Source organism: Blastomyces gilchristii (genome assembly GCF_000003855.2).
Source record: "Blastomyces gilchristii SLH14081 genomic scaffold supercont1.20, whole genome shotgun sequence".
NCBI lineage: Eukaryota > Fungi > Ascomycota > Eurotiomycetes > Onygenales > Ajellomycetaceae > Blastomyces > Blastomyces gilchristii.
Window position 1 is genome coordinate 715833 of NW_003101663.1, and position 22417 is coordinate 738249.

At 47.0% G+C, this 22417-nt stretch overlaps 7 protein-coding genes across 8 annotated transcripts; 3 read left to right on the plus strand and 4 right to left on the minus strand.

The window, feature by feature from the left end:
- Positions 1-4: 4 nt before the first annotated feature.
- On the plus strand, positions 5-3409 carry BDBG_07783 (uncharacterized protein). Its single transcript, XM_031723252.1, has 6 exons — positions 5-967; positions 1186-1572; positions 1652-1657; positions 1740-1812; positions 1945-2348; positions 2447-3409. Exons 1-6 carry the CDS (start codon positions 641-643, stop codon positions 2669-2671), a joined length of 1422 nt encoding a protein of 473 aa, XP_031580378.1. The 5' UTR covers positions 5-640; the 3' UTR covers positions 2672-3409.
- A 247-nt stretch (positions 3410-3656) lies between these two features.
- On the minus strand, positions 3657-4844 carry BDBG_07784 (uncharacterized protein; the record flags this gene model as incomplete). The annotated part of the gene is made up of 6 exons (XM_031723253.1): positions 3657-3810; positions 4126-4263; positions 4288-4367; positions 4434-4512; positions 4536-4699; positions 4761-4844. 6 exons carry the CDS (start codon positions 4842-4844, stop codon positions 3657-3659), a joined length of 699 nt encoding a protein of 232 aa, XP_031580379.1.
- Positions 4845-5585: 741 nt separating this feature from the next.
- Positions 5586-8707, minus strand: BDBG_07785 (glycerate kinase). Its single transcript, XM_002621900.2, has one exon. The coding sequence runs from the start codon at positions 7547-7549 to the stop codon at positions 6131-6133; it is 1419 nt and encodes a 472-aa protein (XP_002621946.2). The 5' UTR covers positions 7550-8707; the 3' UTR covers positions 5586-6130.
- BDBG_07786 lies at positions 5815-12033 on the plus strand. Of its 2 annotated transcripts, none has more exons than XM_031723254.1 (9): positions 5815-6082; positions 6139-8601; positions 8708-9631; positions 9710-9801; positions 9855-10244; positions 10310-10415; positions 10485-10803; positions 10884-11025; positions 11137-12033. In XM_031723254.1, exons 3-9 carry the CDS (start codon positions 9454-9456, stop codon positions 11581-11583), a joined length of 1674 nt encoding a protein of 557 aa, XP_031580380.1. In that variant the 5' UTR covers positions 5815-6082; positions 6139-8601; positions 8708-9453; the 3' UTR covers positions 11584-12033. The 2 variants fall into 2 exon arrangements, with proteins under 2 accessions (XP_031580380.1, XP_031580381.1); XM_031723255.1 differs by having other exon boundaries at positions 10884-11013.
- On the minus strand, positions 11555-15138 carry BDBG_07787 (AdoMet-dependent rRNA methyltransferase spb1). The gene is made up of 4 exons (XM_002621902.2): positions 14770-15138; positions 14558-14707; positions 12720-14481; positions 11555-12651 (listed from the first exon to the last, which is right to left on the minus strand). The coding sequence occupies exons 1-4, from the start codon at positions 14785-14787 to the stop codon at positions 12092-12094; spliced, it is 2490 nt and encodes an 829-aa protein (XP_002621948.1). The 5' UTR covers positions 14788-15138; the 3' UTR covers positions 11555-12091.
- BDBG_07788 (uncharacterized protein) lies at positions 15085-19101 on the plus strand. Its single transcript, XM_031723256.1, has 5 exons — positions 15085-15381; positions 15448-17316; positions 17390-17469; positions 17534-17683; positions 17815-19101. Exons 1-5 carry the CDS (start codon positions 15241-15243, stop codon positions 18071-18073), a joined length of 2499 nt encoding a protein of 832 aa, XP_031580382.1. The 5' UTR covers positions 15085-15240; the 3' UTR covers positions 18074-19101.
- BDBG_07789 (C6 zinc finger domain-containing protein) lies at positions 17762-22317 on the minus strand. The gene is made up of 10 exons (XM_031723257.1): positions 21969-22317; positions 21743-21788; positions 21501-21648; positions 21185-21395; positions 20509-21091; positions 20402-20440; positions 20261-20329; positions 19946-20202; positions 19221-19876; positions 17762-19144 (listed from the first exon to the last, which is right to left on the minus strand). Exons 1-10 carry the CDS (start codon positions 22109-22111, stop codon positions 19101-19103), a joined length of 2196 nt encoding a protein of 731 aa, XP_031580383.1. The 5' UTR covers positions 22112-22317; the 3' UTR covers positions 17762-19100.
- Positions 22318-22417: the final 100 nt, after the last annotated feature.

Here is a 22417-nt window from a genome sequence, read left to right on the forward strand (position 1 = left end):
GATGTCTAGAGTGACTAAAGGAAACTTGTTGCTTAACAACAGCTATTTACAACGAGGGAACATGTTCCCGTACATACCTATCCTCCACTCTATTCCGTAGATGAAGGCGGATCTTTTTGCCAGTTGTTTATGAGACCTCTATACAGATTGGAGTTACAAAATACGGATCCCCGCAGATGGTTCGCGTTTGGTCAGATCTTCCCGCGCTAGTCCCAGTAGTAAACCGGGGGACGACGGCCTGCATTTTAACTCAATTGCTACAACTTTGTCCGTCAGCGTGCAACAAACAACCATGCAAGTTTTGTTGATGCTGAACTTTTTCAGCTCTGGCTAAAATCCCCACGAGCCACGAAAACAACAAATCCATTCCTCTCTTTCCCGGTGGGGAGACCAAATGTGGCATCCCTCCTCCTCTGAGAGCGATATATCTCCCCGGTCCCCACGCATTCGTTATAGCTCACTATGCACATGGCAGAGATCCCACGACCACTCACCATAGCTCTTTCTGGAGGAGTAGTTACTGTGATTCACCCTATCACATCCAGATCATAATATTGCCCACACATCTTAAACAAACGGGGGGGCGGAAGCTGGAGGGTTATTTCCATATCCCGAAACGGAGAACACGCGAAAGGAAAAAATGCAAAGGAGTACGGAGCGGCTGATGGACGGAGGAGGTGATGGAGGAGAGCTGTTGCAACAGCACCAGCAGCCGCATCACCACCATGATGGGACTCCTGTTGAGAACATGCAGGTCGATGATGAAGCTTCGGGAAGCGTCACGTCATCTGTGTCTGCTCCTGCGCCTGCACGGCCTAGGTCCAGATCCACATCCCGGTCGCTGACTTCAGAGCGGAAACGGAGCGGTGCGAAGAAGTTGCCCCTGGGGATCGCCAGGCGGACATTGGGAATTATATTGCTTCTGATTGTGGTTGTGCTGTGGACGACGTCGAACTTTTTGGCCAGTGTGAGTTTTTTTTTTTTTTTTTCTTCTTTTTCTCTTTGTATGAATGTTGCTTGCTTGGATATTTATTGCATATTGAACTGGCCGTTTCTGAGTCAGTTTAACATGTTGGTGTCGGGATTTATTTTATCTCTTCCCTTTTCATTTTTGCATACATAACAACACACCCCTATGGAACCAAAAACCGGGACTCTAACAGCTCCTTTCCCTTCTCCACGCAGACTATCTTTTCAGACGATACCTACTCCAAGCCATTCTTCGTTACATACGTCAACACTACCTTCTTTATCGTCCCCCTCCTCTCAATTCTCGGCCATAGACTCTTCCGCATATGGAGAGCCGGGAAACTATCCAAAGACACTACATTCCGCGCGCTTCTCGAGCAACTGGATTCACACGGGGCCGCGCACGAATATCGCCCGTTTCTAGCAGCGGATGATGATGTGAGTGCGCCCGGGGATTCTGTGCCGGGGGAGAGATACCAGCGGGTGCTGCAGGCGGATGATGGCGCGCTGGGTGACGACGACGATGATAAGATGGATGCTCCTCCGGAGAGATTGGGTTTTAAGGCTACGGCCAAGTTGAGCTTGGAGTTCTGTTTGGTGTGGGTAAGAAATGGCCACCCCCTCCTTTCTTGTTTTGGGTTTGATTGTTAGAACGGGTTCATTCACTAACATATCTGTATAGTTTATGGTATGTGGGAAAGCTTCTATGTATTCTGGGCTCCTTTGTTGAAAATTGGATTATTGACATGAGATAAATCTCGCAAAAATAGGCAAATTACTTCGCCGCAGCGTGTCTTCAATTCACAACCGTCGGAAGTACGACCATATTAACATCCACAAGTGGTATGAACTACACTCGTTTCCTCTAAGCTTTCCACTTTCTAGCACATGCTCTGGCTGTATTCCCCCCCCCTTCTTCCCATGCACCTTTTTCTTTTTTTGTTTTCAACTAATCTCACCCATGTATCCCCGCAGGTGTATGGACCCTGATATTCGGCGCTGTCCTGGGCGTGGAGAAATTCACCATCCGCAAAGCCTTCGGCGTCTTCGCCTCTCTAACCGGAATCGTCCTAATCTCCCGCGTCGACCTATCCGGCGCCAACAACGATGAAAACCGCGGCTCGTTCCCGCACAAATCGGCCACTGAAATCGCCATTGGCGACGCCATGGCCGCTTTCAGCGCCATCTTATACGGCGTGTATACGATCGTGATGAAGAAGCAGGTTGGAGATGAGAGTAGAGTTAACATGGCGCTGTTCTTCGGGCTGGTGGGGTTCATCAATACTGTCCTACTATGGCCGTGTATGATCATACTTCACGTGGCGGGCTGGGAGACGTTTGAGTTGCCGCATACGGGACGGATTTGGTTGATTGTGATTGTATGTGTTTTATATACGCACTCCTTTCCTCCCCCTTCTTTCTTTTGCCTTCCTGAAAAACATTTTTATGGATTTAAAAAGGCTAACGATATACCCAGGTTAATTCCCTAACCTCGCTTGTCTCCGACATCCTCTGGGCATATGCCATGCTCCTCACAACACCGCTGGTGGTCACCGTCGGCCTCAGCCTGACCATTCCACTTTCGCTTGTTGCGCAGATTTTCATCCAAGGACAGTACTCTAGCGCGCTGTACTGGCTTGGTGCGGCGATTGTGTTCTGTTCTTTCCTGGTGGTTAATCATGAGGGGAAGGAGGAATCGTGACTTCCTTTCTTTTGTATTTTTCCCCTTTCCCTTGATGGTCATCGGTCCCTTTCTTGCGTTTAGAAGAAAGATTTTCTCACGTATATATATATATATATATATATATTTTTTCTTTTTCAATTTCTGTAGATGATTAGAGAAGTTCGGGATAAAAAATTCGGGCGGTTAACTTTATACCATACTTCAAAAGTGTTTTTGATGGCTCTTCTCTTCTGCCTTTTTTTATCATTTTCGATTTTTATTTTTATTTTTATTTTTATTTTTTATTTTTATTTTTATTTTTATTTTTATTTTTATTTTTTATTTTTTATTTTTATTTTTTATTTTTATTTTTATTTTTTTCGTTCACATTATTCCCCAATACTCATATCCTTGCCAAGACAGTTATCATGCCCTGCGAGAGAACACAGATGGTTTTTGATTTTTTGCTTTTTGTGTCTTAATGGCTGAAAATTCGGTCCCTATATGGTCTATGCTTGTTGACTCGAGGTAAAGCCTGCTTTCATGATAGATGCCTAATGCCTATCCTTGCTTGAGTTCGTGTGCTTTTTCTATTTATGTCGCCCGTAAGCGTAATAATACATACATGTATAGGGTCGATGCTCAAGCACAAACAAACCCATAGCCTCAAAATTGAGAGAGGCTATTCCGCTATGCCACACAGATATTCTCATTATGAGAAATGAAAAGGAGAAAACGCAGCGAGAGCAACTGGAAAGGGCTGATGAAAGCGCGCACACACACATATATATATAGGGGTCTATCGGTTAGCGAAGCCTTGAGCCCTGGCCTGGAGCTCTATATTCCCCTACGTGTTTTTCATGATAGGATCACTTGTGTCTGAAACCGGAGTAACTATAGAGTACTCTGTACGCTTCATTAAAAGTTCATAGCACTCGTTGGGTGGGATAACTAACATCCAACCCAACCTCCAAGATCGACTTGACCTAGACTTGGGCCTGCAACCAGATTACGGGAATAAGTCTCATCCTCCTCCTCCTCCTTCTTCTTCCTCATCCTCTGCTTCCTTTGCCTCCGAGTACATATCATCTTGCGCGCGGATTTGTGGCCCTTTAACAAGTAAACGATAATCACCAGGGCAGTAGGTGCGGCACAATTCCTTCATATCTTCGAATACCCTACAAGAGAGATATATATATACATATGTATATATTTGAGTATTAATTTCGGGGGAAAGGATGAGCGTAAGACTTCCACTTCTCACTGGTTGCAGCCTGGAATCAAGATAGCGGTTCCAATGTTGAATCCCAAGGAATTGAGCAGGTTTCTGCCACCCCAATCATCCTCTTCGCCGTATTATTAGCCTTCGGGGAATCACAACAATTTCATGTCAAGATACATACCGGCAAAGTTGCGCTTATAGGCCCTTACATAAGCCTTAGTTACTGCTCAACCGATGTCGAGATGCTCTCCAGGTTCCCACCACCTCGTACTCGTTGTGGCCGTTAGAACGAGCCGGCATCGAAGATAAATGGTTCTCCCGTCTCCACGTATCTTGCTGTATTCTCATCCCAACAGTCTCCATGAAAGGAGGCACGGCTTTATACTTCTGTCCTCGCTCTGAAGAGGATCTAGAAGTCTTGAAATGACTTTACTCAAACGTCAGATCGCAGAGCCGTTCGAATTCAGGCCAGCGTCCGTTTTTGTCGAGATCCGTCGTGAACATATGTATGGGCTAGTTGTTTTCGATAAAGTGCGGCCCATGAGTCCTTCCATCTCGCAGTGACCTGAGTTGCTGTACCGTGACAGGTAGTGTGGTATGAAAGCCAAATTTGCCAGTTGGGAAACCGGACTTCTTGTGCAGCTTGGGCCAAACCTTGCTGTAAATTTGACCGCTGCTCACCGCCGACCTTCCCTGAAGTCTGTGAGCATGAAGTAACGTTCTTTCTTCTTATATTCCCCCCAGGCCCACGGCTTCGGGGTAATGGTTGGCATGACATTGTGAAGAGACTTCATGAATTCGAATTCTCCCTCGCACATGATCGAACCAGTTGGCCCCTTGAAGACCTGCATAGCACGTTCATGTCAGCAAGGAAAATAGCCTCTCACAAGAGAGCTCCGAGAACACCACTTTCAGGAAATTGTTTTTGGTGGTTCCGTCAGGCAGCTCTGCGATGATCTTGGCGCATCTTTCCCCACAAAGACCTGCCATAGGCGTAGGATGATACAACCTTAGTCCCCGACGAGAGGGTAGGCATGCTGAGTTTATCTCACTCTCTATCACAGCCTCATCGAGAAAAAAAAGTTTCCGTATGTACTAGGTTTTACGATATCCTCCTGGGGCCTCACATTGTTTGGCCGGTTAACATGGGGGGGGGGGGGGCGGGGTGATTGGTTGACATTCCTACAATGAACGATAGGCAAGTTGTTGATGTCTTTCATTTTGTCTACCTTCTTACACTTTGAATTTGATGAGTTCCTCAGCACTTAGGACCTACTGAGAGCCGCGGGGAAGCACTCTCTGCTGAATTTATACCCCCATTAAGGAGGGGCGGGACGAGCGGCGTAATGGCAGGCTAAACTGGAACTATTAATAAATAGAGCAGAGACGGAGGTTCATGCAAGATCCCCCGCTTATTTATTTAGCTCGGACCGGGAGCACAGCTGTTCCACGGTTTATGGTGTTCAGTCCCGACTTAGAACAAGTTGCGGTTGCTTATTTATCGTGGTCAGCCCGTGTTTGTATGGTGCATCAGCCGTTACAAACGGCTGCTGCAACAGTGTATCCACCAAGGGGATGGGATGTCTACAAGAAAGAGAGAGATGTGTGGAACTCACTGGATGTGGTCATTTTGCAGACTGAGTGCTCCAATGTCTTGATCTTATTATACCAAGATACAAAGCTTGTGGATTGGAATATTCACTATGACACTCAGACTGAGCATTCTCATAGCAGGGTTCAAATGGCAACAGAGTAACTAACTACTATACTATCACTGAAGTTTATCACTTCAGTCAATCAGGACAAGTTATTATTCTTTGATAATTACAGCAGCCAATAGTGACATTTGAGTCAAATGAATTTTTTGAAATGTTTTTCAGTGTAAAAGCTTAATTCCACATAATACTCAATACAGAGCAGAGAGTAACTATATATTTATTGCCGTAGATGATGAGGTTGGGTCAAGCGAAGGCAACGTCCATCCATCTCTGCTGAATCACGCATCCCTAGCCTCATTCATCAAATCAAGAATGGTCAAAGAAATGAAGCCTTTTCTCGAAAACTATAATATATTAACAATCATTGATCATTAGAATTTTGATCAATACATTTAAGATATTGAAACTGAACATTAGCTCAAACAAAAGGAACGACAAACTACGTGGAGAGCAGAGGGGCAAAATGTGTGTATATATAATCTGTACATTGGTAACATAATCCACAAGCAAGTGAGTCACTCAAGCAAGCAAGCCCACCTTAATACACATATAAATGAGTTATTTAGGAGGCTGCACCAGCAAGGAAGCGCGTCCACCAGCGACGACGCTATCTCGAACTCGCAGCGACTGGCCCAACATCAACACACGCATCACACTTTCCGCCGCATCCGTTAAAAGCCGCTCTGCATCTGCAATAGCGACCTCAAGAGGTATCGGTCCTTGCATTATACTCGCAAAAGCGTCGATGCCAATCAAATAATTGGCCGCAGCATCGGGGCCAACTGTACCCGCAAGCGCAATGACGGGCAACCCATGCTTCTTCGCACGCAAAGCGACCTCTGCGGGGATCTTGCCCTGCGGCGTCTGAGAGTCAAGGCGTCCCTCCGCAGTGAATACTAAATGGCAGTTTCTGAACAGGTCGTCGTTGATGCCGAAGTATTCTGTCACTGCCTCGTAACGGGGCCGCAGCTTGGCACCGAGGAGTAGGAGGCCGGTACCCATTCCGCCAGAAGCTCCGCTGCCAGGGACGGTGGATATGTCGCGCCCTAGCTTTCTGCTGACGGCGGAAGCGTAGGCATTCAGTGCGGTGTCGAGTAGCTCGACCTCGGCGGGGGTCGCGCCTTTTTGCGGTCCGTATACACGTGCAACGCCCTTAGGACCGCACAGGATGTTCTGGCAGTTGCACGCGACTTCAATTTCAACGTATTTTAAACGGGGATGGAGGCCGGAAAGGTCTATATCTGCAACTGTGCAAAGGGCTGCGCCGCCACTTGCCGGCGCAAGCTCATTTCCGTGGATATCAAAAAAATGTGCACCCAGGGCCTGGAGCATGCCAGCACCTCCATCGTTGGTTCCTGAGTCGCCGCAGCCGACGATGAGTCGCTCCACTCCTTCATCTAGGGCTGCGCGCATCAACTCACCGACTCCGTAAGTAGTTGTGATGGTTGGGTCACGAGAGTCTTTGGGAACCAAGCGCAACCCTGCGGCAGCAGCCATTTCTACAACGGCAGTTTTCTTCGACTGGTCCCCACCAAGGATACCATAATGCGAGATGAGAGGAATGTTAACAGGGCCGGTGATTTTCAAATGTCGAAGTTCTCCACCAGTGGTGGCAACAAGGGCATGGGCGAACCCCTCTCCTCCGTCGAATAAGGGGGCTTTCTGCACGATTACATTTGGGAGGACGCGTTTGATTCCCTTTTCGATGCAATCAGCTACGACAAGTGTATCGAGACTCTCCTTGAATCCCGATGGACAAACAAGGATGCGCAAGGGTGATTGCACTTCTGGCGGTGGAATTGGGATATTGATGGGATCATCGTTGCGCATCTGCATGGGAATGACCTGTGCTATCATTTTTGTCTTGGATCGCGGTTTCGAGGGTGTGCAAACGAGCGTATAAGATTGCTTGATAAGGGCAAATATGGATATAACGAGAGAATAAAGCGAATGTATGATTTGTTCATGGAACAACATGTTTCAACGAGAGGATACTGATCTACTCTATGCAACAATATGCGTCCTCCGGCTCTAATTTATGTTCCTGATGGTCCTACTAGCCCTGCCACCACCGGGCTGCGTATGCAAAAGTCATCTTGCTGCGGCCCGATCTTTCGATATCAGTGTCATTTGACTTCATGTGAAATCAGTCGTACTAACTACCGTGCGCCTTGCGGAAATGATGTCTTGATAGCCTGGTTCACTCCGTTCTTCATCGATGGAAGCTTTTCACATTTCTGTTCGACGTTTAGCCTATATTCTATTCTAGCATGGAAACGGCCTGCGCAAAAGATACACGTATATAGTGACGCGTATCCGACTTCCTTAAAACCAAATCAGTCAAGCAAGTCGATGAACCAACAAAACGAAGGATTATCACTGCCAATAGGAGGAAGGCCTTGGGAATCACGCCGGGTTCGCTACCGGCTTCGGGCATGGAAGAAGAGAATTTTCAATTTTCCTTCATTGGCAGGATAACACCGAAAGCCCTACTTGAGCAAAAAAGGAAATCTATAACGTGGCCAGCAACCGAATTCGGACTCGGCCCGTTGGCTCCATCACCAGCGGCTACCTACCACTGCCCCTGCCAACCTTCTCCTCCAACAAATCATGGGCAATCTAGCTCAGCATGGGATGACACGGGAAGGTTTCAACCAGGGCCTATGCAAGGCCAGTCACCCAGCAACGCTTAAGGGTGCAGACTCACAGGTAGCTCTGGTGTTTTCGGTTGTCTCACTCGAAACGTGGGCAGTGCAATGTCGGGATCTACTGCTGCAGTTTTCTCCGAGACAAAGGTGTCTCTGACTGTCTTTTAGATACCTAGAGAGTAGCCCTTGAAGGCAGAAGTTTCCCGTTGTATCAAGAAGTATATGCTCGCAGGAGTGGTCGTCATCGCCATAGGGCTACCACTAAGGTGGACGTCCGATCATAGCATGATACTCTAGATACCAGCAAAATCTAGGGCATGGATTTCGGGTGGCCGAGTTCAAGGGTCAACTTTAGCCGAGCATCGCCGCCGGGGAAGAAAGGTAAGTCACATGTACATTACATACAAGGATAGGGCTGAGGGATGAACAATGCAGAATCCGTTGTCGCTAGCCTTGTACTAATATGAATTGCCTTGCTTCGTTACAGAGTACGGAGTAGTTGCTCCTCCATTCATTCTTCATTCCCAGGCTGTTGGTTAGCTGCACTGGCACAGCCACAGCCTCGGCCCCATGTCTTGCTCCACAGTTGCTCCACAGCTGCCCCATAGCTGCCCCATAGCTTGATCCACTCTTAATCCAACGTCGGCTGTGGCTGCTTAACCACGTCAGCCACGAGTCGTCATCAGTTCGATGCTTTTCTAACTATAGCATGGCATGCCGCATGTCCATACATCTTCTACACATTATTATTCTCCGCACAGTCTCCGTGGGTGCTTCGGGATGTTGATTGGTTTTAACTTGCATGCATAATACGAGCGCTAGCAGAAGCTTAGAACCATTTCACCTAAAAAGCAGTGTCACCGTTGATCCTGACATTCAGGGCAAAGCTCCGACCGAGTATAGTATCTCTAATTGATCAGGTTTCTTGTTACTTGTTACAATGTGGGCATAGTAATGATGATGAATCAATTCCTAAGGCTCTCTTATGCAGGGTTACCACTCTTAGCAGTGCAGAATGTCTTTGAATCCTGCATGGTCAGTCAAATGATCGTGGCGGTGTGGAACAGTTTTCCTAGGTTCCTGAAAAGTGTCTCCGATATTTTTCGGATGTTCTGATGTCTTCAAAATGCCAGATGGATCTGCATTTTATGCCTGATCTCATCTAAGATCGGAACGCCATACACTCGTTTACTTTCACCATATTCTATTGTTGGGGCTTCTCGCAAAATTTCAATGGAAACACGCAATTCCCGCAATGGGAGGATTTCTCCTTCTATCCCGTCCGTCATTTCTCGCACTTCTACGATTGTAGATGAATATCAACTCCCACCGTTAAGCTTCACACCGTTTGCGGAATACGTCTATCACTCTCCCAACGGTAGATTCTCAAGTGACAATTTTGAAGAATGTAGTGAGTAGCTCAACCACAAGGAGTTCAAGCCTCAAGCCGTTTCCTTTATTATGAGACTCATCCTTTTCTGTATCTAAGATCCGACCCGATGTGGACAATATCAAGGATACCAAGGTGCTGAAGCCGCCAGGCTGGCATTAATACAAAGCTCAAGTAAAGATCCAAATCTGGTAAATCCCCCGACTCTTGTTTCCTCAATGGTCTAGTTTGCTGAATGGGACAGGTTACTTGGTCTGGTCCAGAAGACCCTGAAAATCCTCTCAATTGGGCTCATTCTGCGAAGTGGGCTGCCGTGCTTATCGTCTCGTCCTTCACCTTCATCTCGCCTGTGTCATCCACCATGGTGGCACCGGCGTTAGCCACGATAGGGAAGGAATTTGACATTACTTCGTCTATGGAGCAAGTCTTAGTCATGTCAATATTCCTCCTGGCATATGCTGTTGGCCCTTTTGTACTGGGCCCTTTGTCAGAGATATTCGGCAGAGTAGCCATCCTGCAGCTGGCAAACTTATTCTACTTGGTTTTTAACACTGCATGTGGTTTTGCGCAAACCAAGCAACAAATCCTGGCGTTTCGGTTTCTTAGTGGTCTTGGAGGAAGCGCACCACAAGCTGTACGTCCGTCCCTTAAAAAAAGCATGCATAATTTCCTTTCGCCCTAATTTTCTGGCAAAAATAGCTGGGTGGAGGAGTCATTAGCGATTGTTGGAGAGCTGAGGAGCGTGGGAAATCCATAGCTGTATATAGCTTGGCTCCTTTCATTGGCCCTGCTATTGGCCCTGTTGGTGAGTGAAATACACTTGACACGGCACAAGCCCTTCGAAGAATCACGCTTGAAACTAACTACCACAAAGCTGGGGGGTTTATAGCAAAACACACTACCTGGCGCTGGATCTTTTGGTCCGTCTCCATTGCTGACGCAGGTGTCCAAGTTGTGGCTTTTCTTTTCCTCAAGGAAACCTATGCACCTAAACTTTTGGCAAATAAAGCTAAAAAGCTACGACAGAGCACCGGAAATAATGCTTTGCGGACCAAATGGGAAATGGAAAACAGTACATTCAGTATCCTTTTGCGCAAAAGCCTTGTTAGGCCGTTCATTATGCTGGGCACACAGCCAACAATTCAGGCCCTCGCGTTATATCGAGCATATTTATATGGGCTCATGTATCTGGTGTAAGTAGTACTGTTTAATGAATATTTTGTTTCTCCCATACGTGAGGGAGACAAAACACATAACTAACATCTCTCTACAGCCTTTCATCTTTCCCCCTCGTTTGGGAAGGAGTATACAAACAAACCACCGACATAGCAAGTTTAAATTACCTGTCTCTAGGCGTCGGGTTTGTGATAGGCCTGCAAATATGCGCTCCAATCATGGACAGAGTCAGTAAAGAAGTTGTATATGCTTCATCTACCCCTGGTTAACCCAGATCTCCCACCTCAATCCATCCCTAACTTCTAGCGGAATCCCAAAATCTAAAATCAAAGAAGCTAACCAACCCCAAGATCTACATACGCCTAAAAGCCCACTATAACGACCCAGGCCGTCCCGAATTCCGCATCCCCCTCATGCTACCCGGTGGACTCCTAGTGCCCATCGGCCTCATGACTTACGGCTGGACCGCGCAGCCGCACATCCACTGGATAATCCCCAACATCGCATCTGCCATCTTCGCAACGGGCCTCATCATCGGCTTCCAGTGCGCGCAGGCCTACGTTGTAGATGCATACACCCAATATGCTGCGTCCGCGACGGGCGCGGCTGCTTTTTTGCGGACGTTGGCTGGATTTAGTTTCCCGCTCTTTGCGCCTACTCTGTATGCTCGGTTGGGTTTGGGCTGGGGGAATGCATTGTTGGCGTTCATTTCGGCGGGGTTGGGGATTGTGGCGCCTGTGTTATTGTGGAGGTATGGGGAGTTTTTGAGAAGGAAGAGCACTTATTGTGCCGGGTGAGTGGGACTTTCGGGAGGGGGGCAGATGTGGAAAAAAGTGTATATATGGCTGATGGAAGTAGTCTGAATGGCAGGGATGTATGTTTGTACATTACTATCTCTCTTTTGCGCTTCATGATGATAAATTCATTGTATCTAATGACATTTACGGAGTAAACAATGACTGAATAAGGATGATATGTTTTTTGATTCTAAGTATATTGGGCGGGGAAATTATCTTAAAGTGGAGAAATGGATAAAGATGATAGCATCCTGCGCTTAAATTTTCATTTTTCTTTTCAAACCGTTCGACCAGAGCCAGCACTTAATTAGGATTTGAGAGCATCATTTCGAGCTTGAAGCCCAGCTGAAGGAGAGAAGTAGCATAGTTATTCTCTTTGATCTTATTTTTATCCATCCCATACTCTAAACTCCTCCCGCAAGTGAGCATAGAATGTAGGCCATATACTAAATTTAGACAATTAACAAAACAAAATCCCCATCATCCTTAAAAAAAAGAAGAACAACCCCTAATTCTTCTTCCTCTTCTTCGCCAACCTCTTCTCCGCCCTAATATCCTTCTTCATCCTCGAGTCCACAATCTTATACTTCCCCTTGACCCCCCTGGGCCTGCCAGAAATACCCTTATTGGCCCCCTTCGCCACAACAAGCTTCACATTCTGCTTTGGCTTCTTCTTCATCGCGCGACTCATCATGCGCGCAATCGTCTGCGCCTTATCCTTCTCGCTCAGCGCCTCGTCTTCAGCCAGCAACGCAGACTTCTTGCGCAGTTTCTCCAACCGCTGTGCAGCCCTGAACTTTTTGCGGCCCTTGGCTTCCAGCACCTTCTTGATAGGGCGCGCGTTTATGGCGCGCATCTTTTCGCGGATTGCGGCCGCTGCGGCGGCGGTGATTGGTCGTAGGGGTTTGGAGTGCTTGCCTTCATCATCTAGGAACCACTCGGGGAGTCCGTCGTTGTCGCGGAAAGTGTACTTGTTGAATCCGTCGTCGACGACGTCTTGTGTTGTTTTCTCGCCCGTGACGATTTGTTGGGCAAGAGCCATGGCTTCCGCTGTTATTATGTCGATGTCTGACATGAATTGTTAGTGTCGATTACTTCTAGACCCAGGAAATAACTTGAGAAGGGCAAAGGTTTACCAAGTTGTCCATTTTTCTTTCGGGGATCTTGTTTCTCCTCCTCTTCAAAGTCAGGGGATATATCATTTCCCTTCGGGTTCATTTTACTTTTGGATTCACGTTTCTCGGATGTTTGTTTCCTGTCAAGCTTTGGGGGCTGTTGGGTCTCCGAATTATCATCGTCGCTCTCAGAAACATCAGAATACTCATCATCTTCCGCTCCATTTTCTTGCTGCTGAGCTGCAGTCTCTCCCTCAGAACCTGTCTCACCTCCCTCATCTTCCTCATCTTCATCACCCAGGTCTCCTAAGCCCTGGAATATATCTTGATCGAAAAACATCGCAGCTTTGTTAGACAAGCCCTTGCTATCAACAGCAGGTCGCGGAATTGCATCGTGCAACCTAGTATCGTCGCCATCTGTATCCTCGCTACCCTCTTTATCGGAATCAGAAATCCCTTCCCATTCCTCCGTTTCAAAGTCTTTGCGAGCTTTTTTGGCGCGTAATTTTGCATCCCGATCCTCCCGATCAGCTCTGTATCGTTCGTACATGGAATCTAACTCGCGCTCTAACCGATCTTCCTCTTCATCTGAGTCCTCATCAATGGTTGACGAATCGTCCTCCTCATCGTCACTTTCAACAGGCACCATCTTGCCGCTTGTTATTTGGCTTACATCACCGGCACGGTTAACGGGCTTAAGTGCAAACATAGCGCCTTCTCCAATAGGTCCAGATTGTTCGATACCGATCTCCATGGGGGTTGTCATATGCATCTGCATCCGTACTATTTCCTTTTGTTTTCGCTCATTCTCCTTTCTTCGTTCCTTCTTTTTCCTCGACGTCTCCTTGTCCCGCATCCGTTGTAGATCCTGTTGGATTGCAAGCTCCTCATCCATTGGTTCTACCTCAGCTACCTCTTCGCTCTCATCTGGTTTACTAGGCCCTTTTTTCACAGCTAATCCAAACTTTTCCCGCACTTTTATTCGCCATCTCAACAAATTACGGAACTCTTTCTTCCCCAAAACTTTGAGATCTTCGCAACATAGTTGAATTTCCTTTGTGGTTTCTGGAAGTCGCGCGAGGGTTGCCAAAGCAAGGTCTCCACCAGTTGACTGCTCAAAGCTCAACTTGTTGTATTCTCCCAAAATTGAGATTGGATCAGTCGTGTTTATGAACTCGCTGACGGGAATTTCTTTGAATTGAGTGTAATTTCCTTCCTCGTACCCATCTCGCTTCCGCTTCTTTTTCTCAGGATTAAACACTTTTGCCTCGTGGTTTGGAGTAGGATCTTGCAACTCGGCGAAGACATGTCTAGGATCAAGGAATTTTGGGTCGATGTGTTTGGGGGCCTTGAAACCTTGGCAGACAACGAAAATTTCGGCAGAAACGTTTCGTGACGAAGGGGGCTTTGTGGCCTCCACGTTGTTAAAAAGCTGTTTAAATACCCACAATAACGGATTATAATCTTTTGACCTGAAGACTTTGGTAACGAATGTTCCTCCTGGAACCAGGAATTCGGTGGCGAGCTTCAGAGACTGAAGTACGAGCTCTGCTTGAGAGAAAGCATCTTGAACCCACGCTACACCAACGTTTGGTGCACCATCATGGAGAACAGTATCTGCTTTCCACGTTTTAAGATGCTGACGTATCGTAGCACGACATTTATCCGTGGTAATATCGCTCTGGAAAGTAATGACTTTGGGAATCGGTTTTATGGGCGCCAGGTCGACGCCGATAATTAGAGACTGTGAGGGCATGCATTCTGCAGCAACTTGACACCACGACTACAATGGTCCAGGAACATTGATCAGTATACATGGAGCAACAGGGAGCCGGAGGGGCATGGTTACAGGAACTTACGCCAGGTGCAGCACAAAGATCGATTACAACTCTGCTCTTCTCCAAGAACCCATACTTTTTGTTAAGCTGGATCAACTTGAAAGCAGCACGAGCTCGATAGCCCTTCTCCTTTGCTAGCTTATACCACTTGTCCAAGCGGCCTTTGCCATGCTAGTAGTGACTGTTAGAATGCGATCAAAAACTGAATGCGCGAGGAGCTTTCGCATACCTACCTTCTTCTGGATGGCCATGGCTGACCTTTGCTAGGCGGATCAATTAAACCGAAACTGCAGGGATTGGAAGACAATCAGGAACATGAATCCAACCAGTGCTGCCGAACAAATTGGCCGTTGCGGTATGTTTTTCGACCGTTGTGGCTGCTGTTGTTGCTCTCCCGCATTTCTTCCGATGTTTTTTTCCAGATGAGGCTGGTGCCTGCCAAGACATCTCGCTCCAGCCACAGCCCTCAAGCCCGATCACATGACAAATGCAAACATCCATATGATATTACATCATGGTCATTCCGCGCCAAGCCCCTTCCTGAGCCACGATGCGGCGCAACAGACAACAGACAACAGATCGAACAGCTTCCACGACTCTCCTCCAACGGTTCTTTTCTCGCCCTCCTTGCCGACCCCAACACTGCCGCAATAGTTACTTGTCATATTGACTGTTTTCTGTGTTATGAGTTCCCTCTCCTATCGATGGCGCCCGCGGGACCGCGAAAGCGGGTGAATCCAAACGACGAAAACGGCGAGCCAGCAGCCGCCTCTCAGGCTGGCCCCGTGGACTCTGACGCTTCCGCAGAGACGCGAACGCTAGACATTAAAAATGATAATAGGACGGTAAGAAAGCCAGATTTTGCTACGTTGTGTAGGAAGTTCTGTGGTAATTTTTGAGTAATTGATTAGACCTGGTATAACCCATCCTGGCCCCGCAAGCCCAAGGCACCCGCGGTCACGGAAGTTGCTCGTGAGAGCATTTCTGCTGAAGCAGCTTTGACGCCGGAGCGGAACTCGTCAGTTTCAACGCCTCATAACCAAAGTCGACCTGTTAGGCCGCCCTCCATCGGACTTACGAAGAAAATCGGAGGATCCACGAGGTCACTGCCTGCGGAAGTAGCCACCACACGGATCAATATTGCTTCAATTGGCTCCGCTTCCGTTCCGGATATGTCGATATCCGACAAAAAAGTTGAAGGCGACACACAGCATAGTATAACTGGTGGCTCAGCGCCCATGTTACCGACTGTTTCGATAGACGCCCAAAACGGCAAAGTTACCAAGAAACTCAGTGATCCGGCGGACACCATTCCGGATAGTAATCAAGATAAAAAAACAAATCAAAACACACAGCCTACTCAGACGTCAGGCTGGCTTGGTTGGATTCCGCTCCCAAGAATCGGCGGCGAATCCACTCCGAAGCCAGGGCAAGCAGATCAGTCGGCCAATGCTGCTGGAGTAGCCATACAATCTAACAAAGATGAACCGTTACCCCGTGCAGACGAAGAAACCGAACAAAATGATACTGAACAGCCTACAATTACAATTGAGCAAAAATCTACTGCCCCTGAGGACCCAGCTCCTACAAAGCGAGCCTGGTTCTTGTGGGGTGGTAAATCCGCTTCCTCGCAACAAGCGGAAAACTGGCAAAATGAGAGTCATGCGCAAGAGAGTAGAACAAGTGCGGACACTCAAACTCCCGCTGCAGAGTCTAGTGATATAGATCTGCAGACCGACCACAAGGCACTCCTATCGGACAGCAGCAATGTTGATATGACAGTCGCTCCTTCAAGGGCAGCATCGTCATATAGTTGGTTCTTTTGGTACAGAGAGGTACAGACAAGGCCTGCTGGGACAAGCACTAAGAACCTAGAACGAACAGAGGATTCAACTGGCACTGCGGAATATCAAAACCAGGCATCGGCGTCGATTAGGGTTTCGGAACCTGAGGTAGCGACGCCAACTCCAGCAGAAGCAGTATTGCCCGGCCAACAACCCAACTCAAGCATTAAAAAGACCACTGCACCTACGAAGGAAAGGTCTCCTGCTGCTTCGACAACGAAGATTTCGTTCCCTAACCAGGTGCTTCCCACATTAAAGGCTAGCTTCCCTGTACCCGAGCGGCCTAGTATTATTCGGCAACTTGGTAGTTTGCTCTTCTCTTACAACTACCCCGAACCCCGCCATGTAACACTGACAAATGACCCACCACGTGTGAAACGTGCGCTTGCGATCGGGGTACATGGATTATTTCCAGCACCGTTAATTCGCACTGTCCTTGGGCAACCGACAGGCACATCCGTCAAATTTTCAACTATGGCAGCGAAGGCTATTTCCTCATGGACGGAGTCCCATGGATATTCGTGTGAAATCCAGAAAATAGCTCTTGAAGGTGAGGGGCGCATCTCAGAACGTGTAGATTTGCTTTGGAAATTGCTCCTCAATCATATCAATGATATCAAGAAGGCCGATTTCATCTTGGTAGCGTGCCATAGCCAGGGTGTTCCGGTCGCGACCATGCTGGTTGCGAAGCTGATAGCTTTTGGTTGTGTGAGCTCTGCACATATTGGCATATGCGCCATGGCGGGTGTCAATCTAGGGCCATTTCCCGAGTATCGATCTCGCTGGATTAGTGGATCAGCTGGCGAATTATTCGATTTCGCGAACCAAAAGAGCAAGGTCTCACAGGACCACTTGGCAGCGCTTGAAACTGCTCTTGACTTCGGCGTGAAGATTGTGTATGTGGGAAGCATAGATGATCAACTGGTGTCATTAGAGGTATGTACATTCTTGTAGGAGTGTTGCTGTGCATATGGGAAGCATAGAAAATGCTGATTTCATTCAATTCCAGTCATCTATTTTTTCAACTATTTCGCATCCCCATATTTACCGAGCGGTCTTTGTGAATGGCAGAGTCCACGCTCCCAGTTTGTGAGAAAATATCTATATCCTCGGTCAAAAAGGCAACATTTTCTGACAACACCCCTTCATACAGCCTATCACAACTCGTTGGTTTCGCGATGAAACTACGTAACCTTGGAATATCTGATCACGGGCTTATTCGGGAGCTTAGCTCTCCCCTTGCTGGAAGTTTATATTCTGGCGAAGGCCATTCCCGTTTATATGACGACGAAACACTTTACCGGTGAGATTTTACAGTCTCCTCTCTTCAAACAAAGCGCCAAAAAAAAAAAAAAAAAAAAAAAAAAAAAAAAAAAAATACATGAGATACCCTCAGCAAAATGTGCAATCTATTGACAATTCGTTTTCTTTCAGACTCGCTATCGAGTTCACGCTCGAAACGCTTCCCGTTCCCAATGCCAAACTAGAAATAAACACATCGAGCCGTTCACCAAACGGAAACCCATACATCCTCCCTTTCGCCATGCGAGGTGTCCTGGAGGAAGAATACGTGCGACGCGAATTATCCGAGGAAACTTCGGAGCTCCTGAAGCTGTTTGACGACTGGAAGCCTTCCAGCAAGGTACTGAAAGATGTCAAGTTTCGCCTTGAAGGGATTAGGTCTAAGCTTTGAGCGATGCCTCTTTGACCTTCTCCTGTCTATATCTATTTTACAGCGTGGTCAGTGAATGGCGTTGTTCTCGTTTCCCAGGAAAAGCGGTGCGTTTGGAATGTCGCTGCTTTCTATTCTTCTGAATTCTTCATTTGCCCACTGCTTCTTTCTTTAGCGGCATTATAGATAGATTTTGTCCTGTGTACGCACACGTTCTACTATCTTGTTGATGTGTGTCGTTTATTCCGTCCTGGTTCCTGCCTGTCTTGGATATGATATTCCTTTGTCGAGCTGTTCAACGCGGGGGGGGGGATGGTGATGTGATCTAATGTAAATAGATAATGTAATTTAGTAACGGTAACCAAATACGCATCTTATAAGTTACAGAGGAACATGTCAGAAAGTGAAGAAGCTACGTGGAATGTGTTAGGGTTAAGGGAAACAAGGGTGTATAATAAGTCCGAAAAAAATACGCCACGCATTATGCATTGATTGCTAACTGAGGGACTGTGGCGACTAACGATATTGGTATATAGACGAGAAAAATTGCAAGAAAGAAAAGGCAGAAAGATGTGTAATATACAAGGGAGAGAGGTATCCGGGAAGAAATATGACCTCTAGGCCAACCTAAATAAATGGACAGGCGACATCCCAAACAAAAAAGTGAAAAACGAAAATGAAGACGAAAAAAAAGGGAGGTGGTAAGGAGAAGGAAGAAGAAAATTGGCGGGTATGATGAAAAATGAGGCTAACATATCCAGAAAGATTATGTATATGAAGGGAAATATATCCTGGAAATAAATATATGTGAAATCAGGCGTAAAGTGAGGGTGGGTCATGGAATCATTCAAATCCGCTGCAAGTGAGGAGAGAGCGAAAAAAAAAAGAGGAAAGAGAGAGAGAGAGGAGATAAGTGAAATGTATCCGCTGCAAATTTAGCATCCCGCTTGGTCGTTCGCGATAGCCAGAGAGCGGGAGCAGAGGCTTGACGTGATTTCCGAGATGGGAAGACTAGATTTAAGATAGTCGAAGAAACTCTGCGGGCTAATTATGGCTGCGGGAAAGCTGTCATGAAAGCGCCTTCAATTTCGTCTAGCACGACCAAAAGAGGGCAATGATTAGATTTATTCCAACAAAGGAGCTCTCAACAAAAGTGTAAACTACTAACCTCTCATTCCATCCAGCGCCTCAAACGCTATTGAATAGTTTCTAACGGCAGATATCACACACTCCAAACCATACTGAAGCTCATCCGCTAAGTCGTCAGAGGGTTTTAGTGGGTTTCCTTCTACACTGCTAGTGTGGTCTATGACTCGAGATTTATAATAAAGCATGAGCATGGCATAGCTGCTCTGCATGGCACAGCAAGCAAAAGAAGGCATAGTCCGTGGAAGGGCGGAAGCAGGATCATCCGAAGGCGATCGCGACCTTGGGGAGATACTTACTAGATCCTTATCATCGTATATTGGGGTCGGATACGGGAGGGTGCGGAACATGTGAGCGATGGTGAGAGCGGAGTTTAAACAGATCTCCGTTGATTCGTGATTCGTGAATGGAAACGCATCCTCGTTAACCCAAGTTGAGGAGGATGTGGTGGCGCCAGAGACATCTGATGTTGTCGAGCAAGAGGATGGAGATTGACCCGACGGAGGTATTGTAGGAATATTAGATAAGTTGGTTGAAGCGCAGCAAAGCTTTGAGCTTCCTTGTGCGTCGGCCTCATGCCCTAGGTACCCTATGCTGGCGCAAGTGAGGTCGCAGTGTTTTTTGATAAAAATGGGGATATCCAAGAATGCACGGAAACGGTGAGTTTTGATGTGGGCGCTGTTACCATCAGTTCCGCTGTTCATGTACACTAAAAAAAAGGAGCGCAATTATACGGAGTGATCTTACCTCGAAAGCTTGAGAAGGGATATTTTTCGGATACTTTGCGCAGTTATTGATTCAGAATCAGTCATCCCATTCAAGGGAGGCATAGATGGGGTAGTCGTGGCGTGGGCCAAAACGGGCCGAATCCAAGCGTCAACTTTTTTCATCCGCTCGTATATATATGACATGTTGCCTCGGGCTTTTAGGGCTTGATTAAGATCAAGAATGAATTGAGTCCCAGCAACAAGAGCGTGCTGGGCTCGCATTAGGATTGACCAACCCTAGACGGTAGATGAATTAGATCACGGACCTGGGTATTAAAATATGAATTAATCTTACCTCTGGGTCCGAAGCAAAACGCGGAAACGGGGTCACAAATCGCGGGTCGTTGAGAATGATTGTAGGAGGCTTTCATCGAAAGATAAATCTCAGCCACAGCATTCGAAAAATATATATCCTAGCGTCTTTAGTAAAACTTACAGTCGTGCTCACGATTGAACCTTGGCAAACGCTGTAATACTGCAGGGCCATATATATATTAGTTCAATGGATATGATAAACTTCCATGGGACTAGAGTTTTGCATACGGTCATCCACCAAGCGCGTCGTTTCGCTTCAGAATAAATGTTATCTTCAGGTGGCAACGCATGCAACGACATATTCATTGCCGTAACAAAAGCCTGACCAGCACGGTGCCGCATTTTGACAAGATTTCCTCGCTGGGCATACTCGTAAACACTAAGAATTAGAAGTGCTAGAACGGCTTCTAATTCAACAGGTACGTGCGGGTGAAGCGATGGTCGTTTAGGGACGGGATGTTCATTGAGAAGGGCCTGAGAAGGGTTGGCGGCGGACTCCGCAAGATCGGATTCCGCCTCAACGCTGTCCAAGGAGGCTTTAGAAAACCACTGAGCATACGACCTTCGAAGGAGCACTGACTCTGGTGAAGAAGGATTTGGGTCTTTTGGATGGGGAACGAGTGCAAGAATGGCTGATATTGCAAGGCTTATGGGCGACTTCGGTATATAACCCAAGGGTGTTTCTGTGGCCTGTAATTTTGGATTAGAAGATTTCCCTGGGGAATCCAGGGGGCGGTCCACTGCGATGGGAGCATGTGCAGGAGGGAATATCGGAAAATATAGATGGATAAATATGTAATATCCATTTAATCTGCAAACCAGATTAGCAAAATTTCTATGGCGCCTAGAAGAGTGAACGCTGTATCATCTATCATTCCTACATGGAAGGCATGGAAACACCTACATGTCATGTTCGTTACCGTATACCCTTACCCGTGAGGGATCCTGGCTAGGCATATTAACGGGAACGGGCTCTGTAGCTAGCGTAGCACGCGATACATCTCCACTAGCAGGTACCATTAAATCTTCAAACATCGACTGGACTTCCGGAGAAAAGTCAAGATGTCTCAATCCAGCTCCTGGCACAGCAAGGGAGTCGAATTGATCAAACACCGCTAATAAAGATAGGTCGATAAGTACTTTTAGTCTTCCGGCCACAAGTAAAAAAAAAAAAAAAAAACGCAAACATAATAGTTAACTATCAGATAGTGCTCATTTACCTTCATGTACGCGGGTAAGAGGGAATGTTGACACCCATGACTTATCATGGGGTTCCAAACCCAGGGACGAGGGCTGTCCCACTTTTTTTTTCCGTGGGCCTCCCCGTTTGCTAGGGAGATAGCTGCATTCTTTCCCCTTACTGGCGCACTGGGTTTAAAAATAATAGTGTTTAGCAAAAAAAATGCTTCCGCTCTGCTTGTCCATACATCGCTGGGACTGGGGGCAGGGACATTGGACATACCCCTGAACATGTCTCTTTTCCATCGCATCTTACTCTGGAAGCGCGGCTAATGGCGAATTTCGGGTTATTCATGAGAGTCCATCAAAGGTCATCAAACGTATGAAGTGTGAGCGGGGGGGGGCAAAAAAAAAAAAAAAAAAAAAAAAAAGCAAACATGCATCATCCACACTTTGAAAAGGGCTGGATCAAAATGCCCCAAGTGCAAGAGGAGGACGAACACACTCACCAGGACAGACAAGCTACCTTGACAGGCGGTTTGGCAAACTTCTTGCGCGCCGTTTGCTTTTTGATTTTTTCAAATTGGGCCTGGCTATTCTGGTGGTCATGGAGTGAAGCCATCACCATGTCCTTGCCGGTGCCGCTATCCATCAAGGAGCTAAGAGGCACACGATATGGCAGTCAATGCAATTAATTGTAGCTTTTCCTCCCCCCTGGAAAGCAAGCCAAATCGCTGCCCAACTATACCCGGCGAATTCTGACTACACTGAGGCCAGTAGAGATGATAAAAGCAATAACCTCGAATCAGAAGAACAGCGTATGTATACTGTTTTTTCCTGTGCAAGCACTGTGGGTGGTTATGGTATGTATGGTCGATGTTAGCGTTGGTCACGGTCATGTGTTGGCGGTTTGCCGGCTTATTCAGCAGCGCCGAAGCCATGGGTGCTGCAAACCCCG